Here is a 22,247-nt window from a genome sequence, read left to right on the forward strand (position 1 = left end):
ACTTTTTAACTCAACTGAGGGCTCAGTCTTATATCCACACACACACACACATATATATATATCACCTATTCATCAGAATTGTAAATACAGTAATATTTACACAAAATAAATGCCAGGGGTCCAACATTTTTGACAAAGATTTTTAATAATTCCAAATAGTCATCTACGAAATTCACTGAGGATTATCTTTTGCACACTGACACATGAGGGGAATTAACTTTAAGTTATTACGACTCGTTATAAAAACAAAATTCATTATTATATACAGCTAAAAAATAGGCCTTGAACAATATTCAACAAAATTAAACAGACATTTGTCTCCCACACAGGGTCCGTGATAGGGAAAAATGGCGTAAAATTTGTCATGAGGTTTGACATACATACACTCACACACACACAAATGCCTGAACACACTACAAATCCAATAGGTTCAACCAGGATAGTCCTCATCATACTGACAGCTTAGTGCAGCTCACCCAGGAGTGTGTTTCTTCCCCACACACCATCCCACCCTGCCCCACCCCAGTCCAGTCCAGATGCAGTGGTCACGCCTTTTCATCTTTGGTCTTCTTGGAGTCAGTCAGGCTTGTTGTCTGCATTAGAGAAACAATACAGATAAATATAATAAAGATAAATAATAAGCAGGGAGATGAGAAGGGTATGTATGTATCGAATTATCTAACTCTGGGGAATACGGTGAATAAGCTAAAGTCCCAAAAAGTCGGCTTGTTCCTTTAAAGGAGTCCAGTCCCTGGACCTCACCTGGTCCACCATCTTCTGCATCTTCTCGATAACGGCGAGCATGTGGCCAGCGTTCTCCTTCAGGTTCCTCTCGTAGAGCTTGTTGAGCTTCTCGGCCTGCTCCAGACGGCTCCTCAGCTCCTCGGCTCCCTGCTGCTCCTCCTGCGCCTCCTTGCCCAACTGCACCTCCACTGCAGCACAAAACGGCACACACAAACGCATGAGCTAACATCAAGGCACACAAACGCATGAGCTAACCGCACGACACACAAACGCATGAGCTAACATCACGGCACACAAACGCATGAGCTAACATCAAGGCACACAAACGCATGAGCTAACATCACGGCACACAAACGCATGAGCTAACATCAAGGCACACAAACGCATGAGCTAACATAGTATTACATTAGCAAATCAATTTTATTCAGTTATTAAATTAGCAATTAGCATTAGTTAGACTTAAGACTTTGCACTTTGCCCATCATTCTAATTCGGGCCCCATATGTGTAACATACAGGTTAGAGGAGGCACCAATGGACCCTATTGTTATATCTTTGAGGGCAAAGAAGACCAAGCCTCTTTATTAAATATGAATATACCAGTAGTACATCAGATACTAACCTACAGTTATGCATCCACATGTATGCACAGATGTACTGTATTTTGCCAGTCAAACATGACTGTGCATAAACATACCAGTACATACACACATCTATACAGTGTGTAAAAAAGTCCCAATGGCTACTGTTTGACAAAATGGTACCTTTCAAAAGCACAAGAGTAGAGAAGACCAGACCCTGAGGTAAAGAGGGGTGTTTGGGTGTCTTGAAAAGCACTATATAAATGCAATGTGTTGTTGTTGTTGTTGTTGTTGTTGTTGTTGTTGTTGTAGTTACCTAGTTTGGTCTGCAGGGTGCTGACTCGCTGCTCCAGGGCTCGTTGCACTGCGGTGCCTTTCTCCAGCGCCTGCATCAGGCTGGGCAGATTCACCATGGAGCCCTTGTAGTTGACCATGTCTGTGCTGCTGCCCTTGGCCCCTGAGCGGCGGCTGGGCGCTCGCTCCTTAACCGTGCTGGCCTGGCCAGGGAGCAGGGCCTGGTTCCCTGGGGACGACATCAGATGTACAGTATGTATGAAGTTTGACCACAACTTTGTTCTTCAGTCCATAAACAAATGCTATGACATGTTGTTAAAAATCAATGTTCCCTTAAATGACATGTAGTGTCACTCGTTTTTCTATGGCATGGAAAGTCTCACTGCTTTTCGAAACTGTAGTATTCAAGCAGATTTACGAAATGTGTATGTTATAATATGGATTTATCTTCTTGAGGTAGTGCTATGTATTTAAAGGCAACACGTTGTGTTAAACTTCATATTGGTTTTGATAGTGAATGGTTGTGTGATGGATGGATAAACTCACAATAAAATACTCACCACACATGTTTTTTTGGAGGTAACCCAAGTAACATACTGTTCTGTATGTTTGTAGCTATTGCTAATCTACAACTGTAATCCCTTGCTTGTTTATCCATTGTTAGTTTTTTTTTTTTGTGTGCAATATAATGGAGTGTGTGTTTTGTCTAGACTCTATTGTGTGTGAGTGCCCTTCCTCTCACCTTGTAAACTTATGTCACACGGCAGGTCTGAGTCATCCCATTGGGCACACAGCTTGCGGTACTGACACAGGTCACTGACTGTAGCCTTTTTCACCAACTCCATTGCCTACAACACACAGACAAGTTGGCACCACATCAGCCAGGATTCTCACCTCTCTTACGCAACCAAATCTGAATTTCAGTGAGAGAGTTTGACAAGATGGGAACTTCAGAGTAGAGGGGTATTATGAAAACCGTATCTGTCTGTACATACCACTGTAACACAGAGGAAGGACACAGTGATCAAATTTATAATACACAACACACACACACACCTGAGCAGGAGTGAGGTACAAGCCCAGAGATAGCAGAATGTTCTGGAGATCCTGTTCTCTCAGACTGCCCTCCAGTTTCCGGTCAAAGAACACCCAGGAGAGCAGTACGCTGCGGGGGAGGGCTGCACTCCAGCCGAGGGGACGATCCTGCAAACACACACACACAGACACACACACACACACACACACACACACACACTATGAGTGGCAAAGCCAGAGAGGTATGACAGAAATATCCACAGCCTATTCAGATTATGAGCAAACTTTCTGTTGACACTGTTAACTACAATTTACTGTATGGTTAAGGTTTGGATTTGTTTAAGGTCAAATTTATATACTGAACTTGAATCTTAACAGATAATCTATTAAGTCTCTGTGGTCGTATTATCATACAAATATATAAATAGGCGTATACAAAAAAAGAGACACGTGAAAAATGAAATGAACATGACAAACTCATGTTCAGTGTAATATCTTAGAAATGAACCAAAGGAAGTCATGATTACATTTTCCTTAGTGGTATGGTTGTCAGCAACCGCCGCAGTCTTCTCATCTTCTCCCAGCACCTCTGCTACATCTGTGAAAGAGAGAGTGTACAGAAACATAAAAAACTTAGTATGTGAACTATGTGTCTTTCTTTGTCTTTTATTATGTTCACTTAATATCTATAGAGCCTTATCAATAACAACAACTTCAGGGACTGCAAAATAATTGTGGAATTTGCCCAAACATATTGGTACATATGGTAAACTGCATTTAAATAGCAGTTCTTTACTTTGTTGAACAAAGTGTGATGGTATGACATCTCAGTGTAAAGACTGTCTGAAGAGCTTAAGGCTCGAAACGTTACGTGTATGGTGTATATAAGTATAGTATATATATAATATAATATATACTCTTTTGATCCTGTGAGGGAAATTTGGTCTCTGCATTTATCCCAATCCGTGAATTACTGAAACACACTCAGCACACAGTGAACACACATCCCGGCTCAGTGAGCTGCCTGCAACAACAGAGGCGCTCTGGGAGCAGTGAGGGGTTAGGTGCCTTGCTCAAGGGCACTTCAGCCGTGCCTACTGATCGGGGATCGAACCGGCAACCCTCCGGTTACAAGTCCAAAGCGCTAACCAGTAGGCCACGGCTGCCCCTAGTGTAACTCTAATAAAAAGAGCTAATGAGCGTAGACCTAACCCCTCACTGCTCCCCGAGCGCCGCACTGGGATTAGTGTGTGCTTCACCTCACTGTGTGTTCACTGTGTGCTGTTTGTGTTTCACTAATTCACCGATTGGGTTAAATGCAGAGACCAAATTTCCCTCACGGGATCAAAAAAGTATATATACTTATACTTATACTTACTTATACTTATTCCTTGATATTTCATGACCATCATGACCACATTCTACCGAGGCACCATTGAGAGCATCCTCTCCAGCTGTATCGCTGTGTGGGGCGGAAGCTGCACTGAATACAACAGGAAAGCCCTGCAGCGCATAGTGAACACAGCTGGAAGGATTATTGGTGCTTCACTCCCCTCCCTGAAGGACATTTACACCACCCACCTCACCCGCAAGGCGACCAAAATTGTGAGTGATGCAAGTCACCCCGCTCACAATCTGTTTGATCTACTGCCCTCTGGGAAGAGGTACAGAAGCCTGCGCTCCCGCACTACCAGACTCACCAACAGCTTCATACACCAAGCTGTTAGGATGCTGAACTCTCTCCCTCCTCTCCCCCCTCCACCCTCAACTACATAACATCCTGGACATTGGACCCACAATGGCCGCCTGCACCACTCCACTTGCACACTTGTACACTTTGCAACTTGTTGCTGTTGTCCTGAAAACACAACACTTCTGCTGCTCTTACATAACTTGCACCACTATGCCACTTTATTTCTTACTTAGGTCAAACAGAACTACCTCAGCCTCTTATTGGCCTGACTTTGCACTAGTATTTTATTTTATTGACTGTCTATGCACAATTTCAACCAAATTTTGCTGCTCTTATTTTTTCATTATATGTGCCCTCTTATTTACTTATTTACTTACTTTTTTGTTTACTTGAATGTTATGTTTGTCTGTGGACTTAAAATTGGTAAAATATGTCTTGTCTCCACCGTGGGATAGTGAGAAACGTAATTTCGATCTCTTTGTATGTCTGGAACATGTGAAGAAATTGACAATAAAGCTGACTTTGACTTTGACTTTGACTTTGATTTCTTAAGGTATTACTTTTTTATCCAGCACCTACTTTTGGATGTGCGCACGTTACGTTTGTTTGGATGACATCTTAGTCTCGTTTAAGGACAGAGGTATATGAAGCCATGTTAGCTACCTGCATGGATGCTGCCCAGTAGAACAACCACTCAGACTCTTAAGGATTAAGGATGCCATTAATAACAGACTGTACATTTATATTCTCAGCTCTCAAAGTGTTGAGTGGTTTCTATGTCTGGAATCAAAGACTACAGGAAGTGGCCGGTAACCTGATGAGAGATACAATACATCCACAGTCCACACACTCACCACTCTCGCTGTTCTTTTTGTCCTCGGCCAGGTCCTCAGTCTCCTCTACGGCCTCAGACTTGGCCTTCTCCTCCTCCTCCTCCTCTTTCTTTTCCTTCTCCTCTTCCTCCTCTTTTTCCGCGGAGCTTCTTCTCTTCTTTCCCTCCTTGCTGGCAGCCCTTCTCTTTCCTTTCTCATTCTTTTTGGGCTCCTGCAACAGATGTACTTTTAGTTATATTGCACATTTATATTAGCCTGGGTTCCCCCATTGCTGCCTTGCACACGATTGTATTCACGCTGCTAGGCAGCCTGGATTCCATGGACTTTGTTTTCACCTCAACAAAGGAACCAATCACAGAACGGAGGGAGGGCAGCAAGACGATGACGACACACTGAAGCCACTATGAGCTACGTACAGATGCATTTGATAGACATTCGTAGCGCCCAATAAACGGCTTTGGGCATTCGTAAACCACGTTTCAAATACGAGAAAATGAAAGTGTAGTTCCCAGACACCATCTCAATGAGATGAGGTCTGACGTTTGCCAGGCTACAATTCTATATAAGCAAGAGAGAATTACATGGTAGCGCATCTCAAAGTCTGTACACAAGGGAAGACAAGTTTATTTATATAGCGCATTTCATACACAGCGGTAATTCTACGTCCTTGAAATAAACAAATGTAAAGAATAATAGTAAATACAAGCATAAAAGGGCAATAGTTTAAAAAGTAAGACATACAAAACAACAGAATAATAAAGAGACAGAGTGTATTACTGCAACACAGCCAGCAGCTTCTACTTCTGTTTTGAGATAACCAGTAAAGGGAATGAGGATGAGTGGTTACAGCGCGCTAGGCCTTCTGCTTGTTTTCTGTCTGTTCGTCTACTTGTCTTCAGGTATGTCAGGAGGTGATGCTTGAGGAGCTAATGAGCTGCACCTGTGTGCAGGTGTCTCTGGTTAAAAGGCTGCTTCCTCTACTCTTTGAGTACGCGGAACTTCTGTGCACCCAGATTACTCTTTGAGAGGCCATTGGTCATGCAACACAACACTCAGCCACATTCCACACAACACAACACCCATGCATTACTGATGACTGCTTTGGACCCACTTCACACTCTCTGTTTTTTATTTAGCTAATAAAAGCATAAAATCCAACCTTTCACCTCCCTCTTTTGTGGTGACCTTAAAGGTGCCATGTGTAAGACTTGAGGTAAAAATATCCAAGAAATGAGCTACACGCATCAAAAGAATGAGAAGAAATTAGGGCGATAATGTCATTTAAAAAATGACAAGGTATAACGCTGCAGGGATATCAACCTGAATTAGCATGCTAAATTTCTAGCCACAGCCCGACAGGTGTCATAATGCCAGTTTCGGCCATGGGAGGCGGTATGCGGGCAACATAACCACCAGCCAAACTGCAATACACATTTCTCGGTTGTTACCGTAGGGTAGACCAACTCACTTTCTGGAGGTATACTGCCCACATCTTTTATGTGGAGTATGAATTGATTTTTTGGCGGACATTACACATGGCACCTTTAACACAAGGTCATAACAAACAGGAGGTGCATCTGATCAGTTACCAGAAAGCATCTGGAAACAGTTTGGTCCTGAGTCTAGATCTAAAACTGGCTACACAGGTTTTCTGCACAAGGGAAAAAAACAGTTTCTTTCTCCATCAGGTTCATGGGGATAATTAACCTTGCCAGGATTCCCCCCCCAAAATAAAAACTGTTCAATAAGTGCTCATAAGTGGTAGGACTGACTGACCTTGGTGCTGCCGGCTGCAGCCTCGGACGTCTCCGGGGCTCTGTCCTCAGTCTGGTCCGCTTTGGACGCAGGGCTCAGGGGCAGACAGCTGAGGCAGCGGTACAGCTGCAGGCCAAAGTCCCTCTGCAGCATCTCACAGAACAGCTCTGCCATCAGGCCAACCTGAGACATGACAACCACAACAGACCATATTAGCACACTTACAGGAGTAGACATTTGCTTTGGACATCATCTCAAAGTATCTGCGAAATACCATAACCGCAGAAATTGTTTGTGATGGTTGTAATTAAAAACCAAAAGAAAGGAAAGAGGGTGTATAGTGTCAATAGTATTATTATGTTTAGCAAAACACCAATACTACAACTAATACAACCAAATAACACATAAACATGTTTTAGCTGCAGAAGAGGGTTGCCGGTTCGAAACCCGACCAGTAGGCACGGCTGAAGTGCGCCGGGATTAGTGTGTGCTTCACCTCACTGTGTGTTCACTGTGTGCTGAGTGTGTTTCACTAATTCACGGATTTGGATAAATGCAGAGACCAAATTTCCCTCACACGGGATCAAAAGAGTATATATACTTATACTTATACTATACATGCCAAGATATACAGATTACCTCAAATGCCTCTTGCGTCTTTGAATTGGCAGGCTCCAGCAGGGAGGCAAGAGAGAGGACCGGTAGAGTGGACCCAGGACAAGGGGTCACCAGCAGGGCTGGAGGAACGGGCAGAGTGGGGGTGGAGTCCTACCGGAGGGCAGAAAGACAATTGATCATACGGTACACATGTCCAGGAGATAAGCTTTGGCAAACTTTGAACCAAACGTTAAGAAGATGGCACCATCTCGGCACATATTGGTACCAAGGGAAACCAGGAGACAAATGACAAACTCTTTCACAATAACAAATTCCTGCCCAGGGACCACAGATGCAAATTAGCTTACTCTGGTATAGAACTAGTTCTGTACATGGTCCCTGTCAACTAAGCTAATAAAGTAAACTAATAAAAGCTGTGATTAGCCTTTCATTTTGCAGGTTCAATGTAAAACAACAACCAATGAGAGGCTAGCAGGCTTGCTAGGATTGTTAAAGTAGTAAAATGAAGGCCAGACCTCTTGTTCCTCTGGCTCCTCCTCTTTTGGCGTCTCTTCCTCAGGCACTGTGTGGGGCAGGTTCCACACGTCCGGTAACAGGAAGACCACAGTCTCCACTCTCTCCTCTGAAAGATACCTCATCTCTGCCATTCTATGCCTGGAATTTAAACAGTGGGAATTACCCACTAATTATCCTGCCATGTATTACGGTACCTTAAAATAACAACTTCAAACTCATAGTACACTTGCATATAGTACAGAGAATGAAGTTTCTGACATTGTCAATGCATGCCCAGAATGCTTGATATATTGCACTGTATGCGCTTATGATCAGGTAGGCGGGTAGGATCATGAGCCGAATCGTTGGTTTTTAACCAACTGGGTACTGTGCTAAATGGTGTTACTTTGACGCCAAGGGACATAAATGTGGATTTTTCATTGCGTTGCTTTAGGTGATACATGGTAACTTTTTGAGCAATTTGTTGCTGGGAAACCACATAACCAGTTCTGTTCTAGAATCTTTGATGCAGAGGAAGTAGATTGGGAACCAAATAGAATGTTCAAGCATTGTTTTTGTTTTTATTGTTGAAAGGGTCTATAACAAGACAGGCACTGACCACTGAGTGCAGGGCCCCAGGTCAAGGCCTGTCTGCTGGAGGGTGCAGCGCACAGCCGTACGGATCAGACTAGACGGGTCCTTGGCTGGACTTGGCCCGTCATCTTGCGCTGAGTAGTGACCGCCCACCAGCTGCATATTCCCTTTAGACTCCAGCAATAGGAACTAACAGAGGAAGAAAAAAGATGGTGGCAGAGTGGAGGGAAGAGAGAGGAAGACAAAAATGTATTAAAAATCGAAAACATGCCCTCCCAAACAAATCAACTTGTTACAAAACTGTACAAAATTTCACGTTCATTTTTTTTTTTTACCAAATGAAATGTCACCATTTCTGACCTTTACAAGATGGGCTGATGGAACCTTAATGGTCTAAAATGTGAATTATCTTTCCTAAGTGAATCTTTCAGGGACATCTTTTAAAGCAACACCAAAGAGTTTTTTGTACCTTAAAATAATGTTTCCAAAATCGTTTCAGTGGTCAACTTGTAACAGGGTGAACAGCACTTCTGCAGTCGCTTTGCGGCCCTCTATCGGCTATTACCGCACTATGTAAGTTTGCCAGATCGGGTAGCGGATCTGTAGTTCGATGGAATGAGACATAAGAAACTACAAATTTGACTCGCATCTGATGTCGCAATACATCGTACTTTCATAAATCATGCAACATATTCTACCTTGTCTGTGGACATCGTTATTTGCAAAGCCGGTGCTTGATAAACAAATAGCGTGTGTGCGACAGAGGGAAAGTTCTTTGGTGTTGCTTTAATGCATGTGACCCGAGCTTGCAGTCCTGAGTCCAAACCTTTATGAGGGTGCTGGGGTGCACAGCGCCTCCTTTTGACCCCTGGTCCTCCTGTCCTAAGAGGCAGCACTCTGTGTACAGCTCTTCCATACTTGGCATAGACAGCAGCATCACCTGCAGAGCAAGAGTGAGGTCAAATTCTGCATTTAGAAAATGTAGGGTAAATGCTACCATTAATAACACAACAAGTATTCTGCAGTTAGTCGGGAGCACAGAACCTGCGCTGTGTAAAATGTTCGACTCAATAACCATTGTGGAAACAATGAGGGCAAGAAAGGATTCTAAGATCTGATGTACAACTTAGATCGTAGCTAAAGCTTTACCAAACTAAAAAAATAATAATAATTAGCTTCGATCAACTTGCACGATTAATCGAAAGACATGAGAAATAGCAATGTCACTTGGCAACGACAGCTGGAAGACCATAGCTGATCTTCACAGGCTGAAACCTGTTCCTCACCTTCACAGCAAACTCAGAGTTCGGCGCCTCCGGCGCCTCGGGTGCCTCGGGTGCCTCGGTCTCAGAGGCCTCTGGCTGCTCTGGCGTCTGAGAGGGCGCTGCGCGGAACAGGCAGGGCCCACAGAGCGGCAGCGGCCGGTCGGGTGGGAAGCTCTCCGTCCAGCTCAGTTGCAGGTGGAGGAGAGAGGGGGGCAGCGGGAGGTGGGGATATCGCCGCCGCACCTCCAGACTCTCACAGGCGGAGCTGAACAGCACATAGAAAAAGACATAACCATAAAGTCTCTTACACACTAGTATGTACTGTATATGTATTTTTTACATATAGTATTTGCATTCTTCCTTGGAGGTTAATGACCAAGGCTTTTAATCAAATGAATGGTAGCAAGTAGCAAAGTACTTTCAATGAAAACAAATTCCAAGGGTGATCTTCATCAATTGTGTCTGTGTGTGTGTGTGTGTGTTTGTGTGTGTGTGTGTGTGTGTGCGTGTGTGCGTGTGTGCGTGCGTGTATGTGTGCGAGAGAGAGAGAGAGCAATGGGTATTTTCCCCCTCCTTCCTGTAGGATACCCAGCTTATTGGCATCTTCTACCTAATGAAAGTGATTTGTCACTACCAGATTTAATTACTTACAAGGTATAATGACAGCTGCCGGAGGCTAATATTGTGGTTACAAATTTCACCCATGCCATTGCTACATCTGTGGCCCAGACAGTGATAAGAGATGTACCACCTCCTCCGTTTATGATTATGTTTCAGACTTTCGGATGTTATGTTTTAATTTGTAAGTTTACCAGCCACATGTGTGGTACCAGATAAAAGTTTGTACAGTTTGAACTTTATTTTCACACCAATCCTTATTTTGACCATTTTGTTACCATTGTAGGACAAAAGTGAAGATAAAAGCTATTAAATAGCACATACAGAATTTTGTAGTAAGCAAAGAAAGAGTAAAATAGCAAAATATTTTACACTTCAAGATTCTTCAAAGAAGTCGCCTACTGCTTTGATGGCAGCTTTGCATACTTTGGCCTTCTCTCTGAATCAGCTTGAGGTAGACACCTGGAGTGGTTTTCAAGGACATCTTCGAAGGGATTCCCATAGATGTTGAGCACTTGTTACTTGCTTTATTTTCTCTCACGTTAATTGAAAAGCATTCCCGGTGACTGCCTCATGAAGCTTACAGTATTTTACAGTAAGATAATGTCAATAGTGTGCAAAGCGGTGATGAAGATTAATGGTGGCTACTGTGAGTAAATATATAAAACATGTTTTTGATACTTCTGTGTTGCGATATAGTTTTGATGTCTTCTGCATTGTTCAACAATGTAGGAAATAGTCAAAATAAAGAAAAAACCTTGGAATGAATAGGTGCGTCCAAACTTTTGACTGGTACCATACTGCAGTCCAGCAGAAGACACTGGCCTGGGCATGCCTCACCTGTCCCGTGGAAAGAAGGAGAACAGCGGGTAGCTCTGCTGAGGCGCGCTGGCGCTCTTCCTGGGCACCTCGTCGTCAGACATCCCCTTCCACCTTCTCCGCTTCTGGTGGATGCCGTCTCCGCCCCACGGGCCTCCGTCCTCCCTGTGGAGCCAGAGTCAAGCACAACGCCTCATCACAACACCTACCAGGATTTGAATGAATGCCTCTATTCAGCAGATGCTGCCATTGAAAAAAAAAAAAACCTCAAGGAATAAGGATGTCACTCCAATATTGAATACATGTGAAGAGACCTTGGGTGTTTTAAAGGCACTTCACAAATAAGATGCATTATTAATGTGTTATTAATTAATTTACAAATGAATAATAGAGAGAGGTTGCCATTTTGATGTGGCTACAGTTTATTACCTATTAAACAAGGTATTACACTATTACCAGGCTTACTTAGGTCTATGGTCTTACATGTATGTATGTTGTCTTTTACATGTATGCAGTCTTTATGTATGTATGTGGTCCATATGTCTGTGGTCTATATGCACAGAAGCTCTATGTAGGCTTTCTAATGGGTGCATGTCGACTGGTGTGTCCCCTGTGATTTCAAGAACTCCTGGTATGTGTTAATAACCTTGTTCGCCCCAATAAAGTTCAAAGCAAAAGAAAGTTCTCAACCACACACTTTAACACCCACCCCTCACCAGCACATGCACCCTTCCCCAGAGACTCACCAGCGGCCTCCCCGTCGTGCACCTCCCCCCTCACTGTGCCTCTTTCTGGAGCTGCCTCCTCCTCCCCAGCCTTCGTACGGAGCCCCCCATTGTGGCTGCAGGTGGTGGGGCATCTGCAGTAAGCCTGTGAGATAAAGGCGAGGAGCAGTTAACCTATAGCATCTGATTGGGCCACTTTATTAAGCAGCTAACTGGATCATACTGCAGAGCAGAGATGGATGGTAAAACACCTTGGACCATAATTTAAATGCTGGGCAAAGTAAAGTCTAAACTCTAACTATAGCTTGTTTGCCCCAGCCGTGGCGCAACTGGCTGGGGCACCTGCACCGTACGCCGGCGACCCAGGTTCGACTCCCGCCCCGTGGTCCTTTCCGGATCCCACCCCGACTCTCTCTCCCATTCACTTCCTGTCACTCTCCACTATCCTGTCGCATTAAAGCCGTAAAAAAGCCCCAAAAAATATACTTAAAAAAAAATAAAACTATAGCTTGTTTAATGGTTCTACAAAAAACCTGTTTGCACAAACATCTGTGGGCCAGCTAAAAGCTGTCTCACGCCACATGATACCTTAGTTCATGCATTAGGGCTTTGCTCATAGATCGACTTTGCTCAGCATTTCAATTAGGGCCCGTTTGTCCCACCAAAGTACTCACCTTTGCCAGGGTTGGACTGCATGTTGGGGATGAGTGGCGGGATCTTGGGGGATTTGAGGAGTGGTTGTGGCTGCCTACCCAGGATGCCAGGTTTCTGATTTGATGACATTGAAGGCAGTAGAGGAGGAGGTGACTTGAATGGCTGTGAGGAGACCATTATTTAGGTACGTAGAACGTGAGTATGTGGGATTGAAGGGGAAACCCTTTATGTGTCCAGTGCATAATAACCATTATGAGAATTGTGAACTGTTATCGTGTAATGTTTAAATAGGCCGCATACCTGACCGTTAAGAGTTTGAACAGTCTGAGCTGTCCAACTAAGGGCCTGAGCAGAATCTTTGACAGCTTTCACAAGCACTTTCTCTCCCAACTGGGGATATCTCCCGATAACGTCACTGCAGAAAAATAATGAAAGACAACAGAGAATAACCCAGCAATTCACCAAGTCGTTAAATGCACCCCCACAGTGTTATAAACGACAACAACACACTGCTCAATGTTACTCTTGCCTACCTCATCTGAAAGTGCACATCCTGATCGACCATCCCATAATTATCCTGCAACTGAGTCACCACTCCAGTAAAGACTCGCTGCTTCATCTAACAAAACAAACATGGGACTTGATGATAGTAATAACTGTCATAATTAACAAATAATACACCATGTCCTTAATCACTGGGGTTTTACATTATTAACTAAAAATGACGGATGCCATACCTGAGTTTCCATTGTAAGCAGCTACTTTAACCTGCAGGGTGCGACTTCTGAATGTGTTTGAGTTCCGGACGAACTGGTTGAGGAGAAAGGTGTAACGTTATTCACATAGTCAACTCTCACCTCCCATTTTCTGTGCACACTCTCAAGGCTATTTAAAGATAGTTGACATTCATACGCATGAGGTTAGCTGACATCATTCTGCTAGCAATGTGGCATCTTATGGGTAACCAATATGGTTTTGTTTAAAATATTCACCGCTGATTTTGTGTTTTCTGTAATGGGAAGAAATGATCATGATCATTTCTGATTATGAAAATGATAGATACTGTACAATTGAAACCCACAATAAACGTGGTATGCTAACAAGGGACTGCACATTCACCGGCAATAATAGCCATGAATAGGTCATTTTAAGGCTAGCATAAAATGAATAGTTATATAAGAGGCATGAAGGTCAACGTGAAAATATGCTTTAATTAGCAAGATAATGATTCATATAAATGGATTCATAAGAATTATATTGAATGCCGGCTCTGTGTAAGTTCCTTGAAAAACAGAATGAATGTGTAGACCTTGTGGGCTTGCAGCTCGGGCTGCTTTCAATGGGGGTAATTCTGCTAACATAGCTAGCTGCCAGACCTAGCAAGTTAGGTTGACAAATATTGAAGACTATTCAAGGCATTATATTACCATTTCAAATTTATTGTTTCAGCAACACAATTATTTAGTGAATTTTTAAACAAGAGAGAGATACAGCAGCAACTCACTTTCCCAGCGATTTCTTCCTCCTTTGCCTTTGTTTATTTTTTGATTGACACGGAAGGCGTTCGGAGTGAATTCATCAGTGCTAATACACGCACGCCAACTAGTGGTTAAATGCATTTATAAAGCGAGACCAATGTAAATCCCACATTAAATATTGTGCTAGCTACGTCTATATAACATCTTGTTGATTTCATAATAATAACAACGTTGAATACAACATACATGTAAATTACCCCTAAAGTTTCACACGTTTTCTAGTGTTCAACGGGACGAGGAAAATATTATCCTGATGACCTCCCTACCAGCAGGTGTCAGTGTACAGTTCCCCTGTATTGTAGCATTGTACTGTTCCCCTGGAACTCGGCGAGAGTCGCGAGACAAACACACACGTGTGAAGAATGGCTGCCGACAGAGTGGACTTCCACGAGATGGGCATAGATGATCGCCTTTTAAAGGTTCGTTTTGTGTGATTACTCCTGCTTGGATTTGTCATTTTACGTGTCACTTGAAATAATGCTTTGTGTGTAGAGCTCTGAGATTCCCGCTGCAGGGAGTGGGTTAGCATGTCAAATGATCCGTTGATTTGTTGCATTCAAATGCCAACATTGTTAGTGATTCTCATTCCTTTTGACTTTTGACCTCTTGGTGACAAGCAATTTATGTTTTTGTTATGTATTTGTTGACAGGCTGTTGCTGACTTGGGCTGGGCACAGCCCACGTTGATCCAGGAGAAAGCTATCCCACTGGCACTTGAAGGTAAAGACCTCCTGGCACGAGCAAGGACTGGCTCTGGTAAAACTGCTGCGTATGCTGTCCCCGTCATTCAGCGGATTCTGATGTCTAAACAGGTCTGTAAGGCTTCTGTCACACATCAGGTCAGTGAGACTGTTGGTTCCAGCTGTTATTGTGGACTGTTGAATGACTGAAGCATTCCCTGTTCTGTTTGACAGACCGTGCGCGAACAGGCTGTTAGAGCTTTGATACTGGTGCCCACCAAAGAACTAGGACAGCAAGTCCAGACCATGGTCCGCCAGCTCACGGCTTTCTGCGCTAGGGATGTCAGAGTGGCAGATATCTCTAGCAAGGCAGACATATCAGCTCAGAAGTAAGTTCACACTGCACTGAAGGTTTAGATCATACTTTTCACACTTCACTGGAAGTTTAGATGTGAAGTAACATTTAACACCCTGCTTGCTTCGAGTCTTAATGTGTTTTAGTTGTGTAATAAATAATAGCAGTGATTGTTATAGCATAACAGTCTGCTGTGCTTTTTGCTTTAGGCCTATCCTGATGGAAAAACCTGATGTGGTGGTCGGGACTCCCTCACGAGTGCTGGCCCACATTAATGCCCAAAACCTGGTGCTTCACTCCTCTTTGGAGATGCTGGTCATCGACGAGGCAGATTTGGTCTTTTCCTTTGGCTTTGAGGCAGACCTGAAGAGCCTGCTTTGGTATGAGCTTGTATATGTTTTTTACATGTAAAATTACTTTAAAAATCTCATGCATTACATCTGGAACTATAGCTTTACAGAATGAGGGGAGCTTGGAGGAGCTGATTGTAATGTGTTTGTTACAATGTGATACATGCATTGTTCATGAAACACAGACATTCTGAACTGTTATGCATGTCAGTTGAGTGACAGTGTTGGGTTTGTTCCTTTCCAGTCATTTGCCCAAGATCTACCAGGCATTCCTCATGTCTGCCACACTGAATGAGGATGTGCAGGCCCTGAAGGAGTTGGTGCTTCACAACCCTGTAAGTACAGTGTTATATGGATGCTACTGCCCACTTGTCAAAGGCACAGTGTTGCTGCATAGACCTACACTTTGTGGCCTTGGTTGTGATTGAGATATGGAACGACAGTATCTGCTGTGGCCGTCATTGTAAAGATGTGAGGCTTTCATTTATGTGCATGTGGAGTGTTGTACCAATGTTTGACACTGAAAATGTTTTGCGCTTTACACTGGGTAGCACTTTTCACTTTTTTCTTTATTAAACAAGTCTACATAATTAAAATCAGCAGTGTTTGGCGTGCAAGTTCATCCTGTTTTCACTGCGTGTCCATGTGGAGTCCACATTCGTTAATGTCCCCTGGCCTGGCCGGACCACGGTGTCTGCTTTGGTGTTCCAGGTGACTCTGAAGCTGCAGGGCTCTCAGCTGCCGGACAGCTCGCAGCTCCAGCAGTACAGTGTGAAGTGTGAGGAGGAGGACAAGTTCCTGCTCATCTACACGCTCCTCAAGCTGCGCTTGGTGCGTGGCAAGACGCTGCTGTTCGTAGGCACCGTGGACCGCTGCTACCGCCTTAAACTCTTCCTTGAGCAGTTCAGCATCCCGGCCTGTGTGCTGAACTCAGAGCTTCCTGTGCACTCCAGGTGTGTGTGTGTGTGTGTGTGTGTGTGTGTGTGTTTGAACCTAGAACTGTAAAGTATAGTATTAAGAATAAAGATTAACTTGAACCTGTGGATATTCATACTCTCCCAAAGCAAAAAAATCTAACTTCTACCAAGTTGTATGATGCATACTTGTCTCCATGTAAAACAAATCAAATCAATCATGTGTTAATATGGCATATTGTAAAGTCTGTGCTGTTAAGCAGCACTTGCAAAAAAAGGTCCATTCAATTTCAAATATACCAGATTGAGAAGCTTTTCATATAACTACAGCTGTTAAATGTGCTCTAAGCTATGTCCGTCACCTCCCCTGATGCAATTGATACTCTCCTGAACACGCATCTCATCGGTGAATGGCTGGAAAAGTTTATGTTTTATGGTACAGGCTGCACCAGGCTGTTTTTGTTGCCGTTTTTAGAGCTTGGCCTGTTTAGAGGTTTTTTACAGTGTATTCAGGGGACAGGCAGCTAGTGGATGGTGAGGAGATGAGAAGCTTAACATCGCTTAAAGCAGCTTTAAATAACAAACATTTTAATCTCAGATAGATGTTACATGCTAAATCAGTTAAAACTATTTGCTGCATACATAATGCTCATATGACTGTTTCAACGATGTCCTGTGCAGGTGTCACATCATCAGTCAGTTCAATCAGGGGTTCTATGACTACATCATCGCCACAGACGAGCAGGGCCTGGAGAATCCCACAGCACCAGCCAAGAAGGAGGAGGAGAAAGGCAAGAAGAAGAAGAAGACTACGGGCAAAGGAGGACCGTAAGTAAACGGAAAAGAAGACCAAGAAATAAGACGTGACGTGGAAATAGATGTTGTGTTATGCCTTGCTTATGGACTGCTCTCTAGATGACTAGGTTTTGGCAAATACACATATGTAAAGGTTTATGTACTCTCTCACAGTAAACTATGCAAGGGCTGTGCAATTAGTCAAATTTTAGTTTATTTTGATAACTTCCAAATTCAAGATGCAACAATTTGTTTGCCGCATTTTGCATGGCAACGGATGCTGACGTTGCTTTACAGTGGTGAGAGGTTTACTTAAGGCACAAAGCTGGGTGTCATTGTAAATGCGGTATTTAGAGTTCCTTCATCCAACTAGCACTGTGCTAAGAGAAATGAATGCAGGCCTCATTATGAATTGGATATTGGGAATCATGTGTTCGGTCATGTTAGAGTATTTGTACCGAACAGTTAAGGTACAGGGCGTTAGGTTCAATACAGATTTGTACCAAATGTAGTCTGTAACAATAGTAACAATAACAATGTTGTTTGCTTGCTGACCATGTTTCAAATTCAAATTCGCACAAAAACATATTAGTGGCAGACCATGTCAGTTCAGTCAACTAACGTCAAAAAACATTGGACATCTTTTCAAAATACTATTCCCATTGCGCATCAGCAATATAGTCAGTGAATTTTAAGTTAGCAGTACCTACAGGTTTAGAATAGAATATCTTTATTTGTCATTGTCACAGGTACAACGAAATTAAGTGCATTCCTTGTTCAGTGCAAAAGTAGCAATAAATAAGTAAAAAAGTCACTATGGACATAAAAAAAAGTGCATAAAAACTTTACACCCCACACATATCCCACCCATACACATCCACATTCATAAAATGTAAAACATAAAGCTATGCTATGGTAGCACCGTTCAGTGAGATTATGGCTGTTTTGTTGTCGTCAACATTTTTATCGCGTTTTTATTACCATTATACCGGTAATCGTTACATCCCCAGTCTACCGTATCGAAAATAACGGTGACTTCAAAATCTACGTACACACCGAAACAGTGATTTTTGAATTGTTACACCCCTATTATGTAATAAATACCTAAGTACTGTTTATTTATACAAGATTAGATTAATATTAGATAAATATAACTCTTATTCGAGTGTGTCTAATACAGTGGGGAATGTGATGAGTAGGGATATGTCTATTCTGTTTGCAGGAGTAAAGATCAGGAGTATGGTGTGTCTCGAGGCATAGACTTCCAGAACGTGGCCAACGTCATTAACTTTGACTTCCCACCCACAGTCGAGTCCTATATTCACCGTGTCGGCAGGTGAGCTTCTGCAAGTGAACACTTTGCTTCTAACGGCAGTGTATATGGCATTAAAAAAAACACATTTTGCTGTTGGTTGTCTGTTGGTACATTGCTACCTAATACATTTTCACTTCACTTGATGTTATCTTCACTTTCCTCCACTTTTGTCTTCAGAACGGCCCGTGCAGACAACCCTGGAACTGCCCTAACATTTGTCTCCCACACAGAACTCCCTCTGTTGGAAGAGGTGGAAAGTGCACTCACAGGTAGGTTCACTGACCTGTGGCTCCGGAGCCAAAAGTATAATGTTGTAAAGGACATAATTTGATTACCATAACGTAACTCAAAGGTAGTGTACCATTGTAATGATGAGATGATAGTGTGGAAACATACTGTGATAATGACTCAAATATTGTGTTTCTCATGATCACAGAAAACACAGAGTGTGCGCTGCAGCCATATGGGTTTAAAATGGAGGAGATTGAGGGCTTCAGATACCGTTGTCGGGTAGGTAGACCACATTGTTTTGTTTGTGGCTCAGCACGATTCATTGTTTTTTAGTCGTCATTGGAGTTGAAATGATTGATTTAACTTGTCAGCAACTGTGGACATTGCTTGAAGCCAGGTTTTGCTGTTCTGTGCATTGTTTGGATGTCACTCATTCGTGAGCGAAACTCATGACTAATACAGATGAACATGTGCCCGTAGGATGCCATGCGGTCCGTCACAAAACAGTCGGTTAAAGAAGCCAGACTGAAGGAGATCAAGCAGGAGCTGCTGAACTCTGAGAGGCTGAAGGTGGTACCCTTGATGTCATGATCTGCTCTAATCAGATTCAGCTGTTTTATTTCCAGTAACATTCCAGTTACATTTCCATTTTTTACATTTCTAGACGTACTTTGAGGACAATCCCAGAGACCTTCACCTTCTGCGCCACGACAAGGACCTTCATCCTGCAGTGATTAAACCGCATATGAAGAATGTTCCAGACTATTTGAGTAAGTTGTTATTAAAACCTGTTACAAGCATAAATGCTACATAGATTAACTCATGAAATCTGATAGCTGTTACACAAAAGTGAAGTAATTGGAAGTTATGTGGAGAAACGTCTGTGATATCAAAGTGTATATTTTGTGTCTCTTCATAGTCCCACCTACACTTAAAGGACTTGCCAACCCGCTGACTGGGCGCAAGAAAAGAGGAAGGAATTTCAAGCCCAAGACCGTAGGAGTTATCAAAAGTGACTTTAAGGTCAGAACTGCCTTGTGTTTGTAAAGTGTTTAAATGGTATCCGCTTGGAGTGAAGCCTTTTGACTTATTTCAGGGCATAAATAGCTCAGTCTATTCCTTGGAAATTAAGAAAAATATTGAATTTGCCTGAGCCTAGGTCCATACGATTGTTCACATTCATGTCATAATCGGAAGTGCTCCATATTAAGCCTTTTAACCCATTCGCGCTGGATGCTGCATGACGCAACATTGACCCTCCCGCTGGATGCTGCGTAGCGCAACATTGACCCTCCCGCTGGATGCTGCGTAGTGCAGCATGCTTTTTATTTCATGTTTCTAGGTGCTACAGAGGCTTAGATATAAAATTTTGGTAGACGTTGACAATTTTTAGTATGTTTTCAGAAAACCCTCAGGAAATAAGGTTATTTAGTCTAGAATGCCATAGGATTCTATAGGCGTTTTTAGCAGGCATTTTAGGAGTAAATGGGTTAAATGTAGCCTTTACATTTGTGGATTTTTGTACCCATATAGAAGCTTTGTTTTATATGTCAGATTTGGCTTTATAAGCACAGTTGCATTGGAAGTTATACAATAACAATCATACTGTCATCTCCTGTGCTCACAGAAAAATGCCCGAGGCAAGAACCCACTGAAGACGTTCCGCTTCAAATCCAAAAAATCCAAAGCCAGTGCAGAAGGAAAGTCATAAAGCTGTTTTGTGGAAATTATGTGAGTTGAAGGAACTTGTCTGTTAAGACCTTCAAGACCCCTGCCATCAATCTACTTGGACTGCATGAGCAGAGACCGGAGTTTCAGCAATGCTCAAGGTGCAATAGTCTTGACATGTCTCCTTGACAACACTTGCACAGAGGCCAAGTTGTTCTGTGAAATCATGTGACAAGCAACTATAGACAGTTGTTAATATCCCTTAACATGCTTCAGTGGTCATGGACTAAAATATATTTTTGAGGAGTTATATTGATAAATAGGCAGAGCTGAGAAGTAGGCAGTTTATACCTGTATTTTCAGGTCAAAACGTGACAGTCTTGCGAAGTCTGTTTTCCTCAGTGTAACGCATCACTGGCCAAAACAATGTTTTCTATATTTTTTGTACAGTTGTAAAATTGTAACATTTTAAGTTGATGTTGGGCCTTACTCTTGCTTGGTATGTGTGTGCTCAACGGACTAGCCCTCTGTGGAATGGTTCAGATTGCATTCTTCCGCTACAATAAAAGCAATGGCTCTATGAGCCAAATGTAAGTTAATCATAGTGAGTGCAAACTGTGTATTTCCAATATGTTCATATATGAAGAGAAATAAGGAGCTGACAATTTCTGCAAAGTGTTGTCTGTATAATTTGAAGTGATAAACAAGTTTCTTCACCACACAGCAATTGCATAATTGGCATGGTTCAATAGTAGATATAGTTCATTTGGGTAATACAAAGCCTTTTTTGGAGAAACAATTAGTCATTAGTTCACAAATTAAATAAAATGTTACATAATGTTTACATACATTTAGTTATTTTACAACACTTTGTAACACTTCATTGAGTTATTTTACAACACTTTGTTTCCATTGTCTCTTCTGGGAAATATATATAATGGCAATTTTGATAATACAACTATAGACATACATCATGTCGGAGGATGCATGTGCGCTTCTTGGATTCTTGGATGACAACGGCGCTAAAATAAGGCAACACGGACAGAAGCATATTTCATTGTAAGTGGTAATAGTGGTCAGTTCTTTTATGGAGTGATATGCAGCTGTTGCAAAACATACTCTTATATAAAACATCTAAATGGATTTATGATCCTTGTTTCTTTATTTCAAGCGTTAATTTAGCTGAAACAAAGGAATAAGCTTCAATGAATGCTTTCTCCCCCTTGTGCCTTCTACCAACATCATAGCTGCTGTAGGTCTAAGGATTTGTATTTTCTGATTTCATATTATACCTTTTTGAAGGAGCAGAAAATTAATCAGTAATTGGAGCGTATCTTATGCTTTTCTAAACCATCCACTCAGACAATGTCACAACATTAAGGAAATGTGCTACAAGCAGCTTTAGAATCTGTTATATTAGGAATGCTTCAATCACGTTGCTACCCTGGGGTGCGTTTCTCAAAACCATAGTTGCTAACCTGTTAGCAACTTGGTTGGTTGACAATAGGGAAATTGCATTGCAACCAACAAAGTTGTTAACTTTGTTAGCAACTATGGTTTGGGGAAATGGACCCCTGCTTAAGTTGCGTGGCAATGGCCCAAAACAATTTGGCAAATTATAGAAAAAAAGGCACCTCTGAAGGTCCCCCTGAAGCAATTGGTGTAGAGGATATCCCGAT

General features: G+C 42.5%; 2 protein-coding genes across 3 annotated transcripts; one reads left to right on the forward strand and one right to left on the reverse strand.

Annotated features, from left to right (window-relative positions):
* Positions 1-143: 143 nt before the first annotated feature.
* On the reverse strand, positions 144-14,337 carry ccar2 (cell cycle and apoptosis regulator 2). Of its 2 annotated transcripts, none has more exons than XM_076303086.1 (20): positions 14,227-14,337; positions 13,460-13,532; positions 13,256-13,341; positions 13,023-13,137; positions 12,743-12,836; positions 12,090-12,213; positions 11,365-11,508; positions 9,928-10,171; positions 9,468-9,581; positions 8,667-8,830; positions 8,068-8,206; positions 7,574-7,702; positions 6,956-7,117; positions 5,201-5,390; positions 3,181-3,251; positions 2,675-2,821; positions 2,361-2,466; positions 1,641-1,847; positions 763-932; positions 144-593 (listed from the first exon to the last, which is right to left on the reverse strand). In XM_076303086.1, the coding sequence occupies exons 2-20, from the start codon at positions 13,469-13,471 to the stop codon at positions 546-548; spliced, it is 2,466 nt and encodes an 821-aa protein (XP_076159201.1). In that variant the 5' UTR covers positions 13,472-13,532; positions 14,227-14,337; the 3' UTR covers positions 144-545. The 2 variants fall into 2 exon arrangements, with proteins under 2 accessions (XP_076159201.1, XP_076159200.1); XM_076303085.1 differs by having other exon boundaries at positions 12,743-12,884.
* A 220-nt stretch (positions 14,338-14,557) lies between these two features.
* ddx56 (DEAD (Asp-Glu-Ala-Asp) box helicase 56) lies at positions 14,558-21,680 on the forward strand. Its single transcript, XM_076303087.1, has 14 exons — positions 14,558-14,679; positions 14,911-15,072; positions 15,175-15,329; positions 15,505-15,675; positions 15,890-15,980; positions 16,357-16,598; positions 17,241-17,387; positions 18,577-18,690; positions 18,847-18,938; positions 19,106-19,179; positions 19,381-19,470; positions 19,565-19,670; positions 19,820-19,923; positions 20,528-21,680. Exons 1-14 carry the CDS (start codon positions 14,623-14,625, stop codon positions 20,609-20,611), a joined length of 1,689 nt encoding a protein of 562 aa, XP_076159202.1. The 5' UTR covers positions 14,558-14,622; the 3' UTR covers positions 20,612-21,680.
* Positions 21,681-22,247: the final 567 nt, after the last annotated feature.

Source organism: Alosa pseudoharengus, unplaced genomic scaffold, assembly GCF_046254945.1.
Source record: "Alosa pseudoharengus isolate Yale_2024_CS ecotype anadromous, Long Island Sound unplaced genomic scaffold, YU_APseudo_1.1 YU_APseudo_1.1_scf_24, whole genome shotgun sequence".
In the NCBI taxonomy this organism is placed as follows: Eukaryota; Metazoa; Chordata; class Actinopteri; order Clupeiformes; family Clupeidae; genus Alosa; species Alosa pseudoharengus.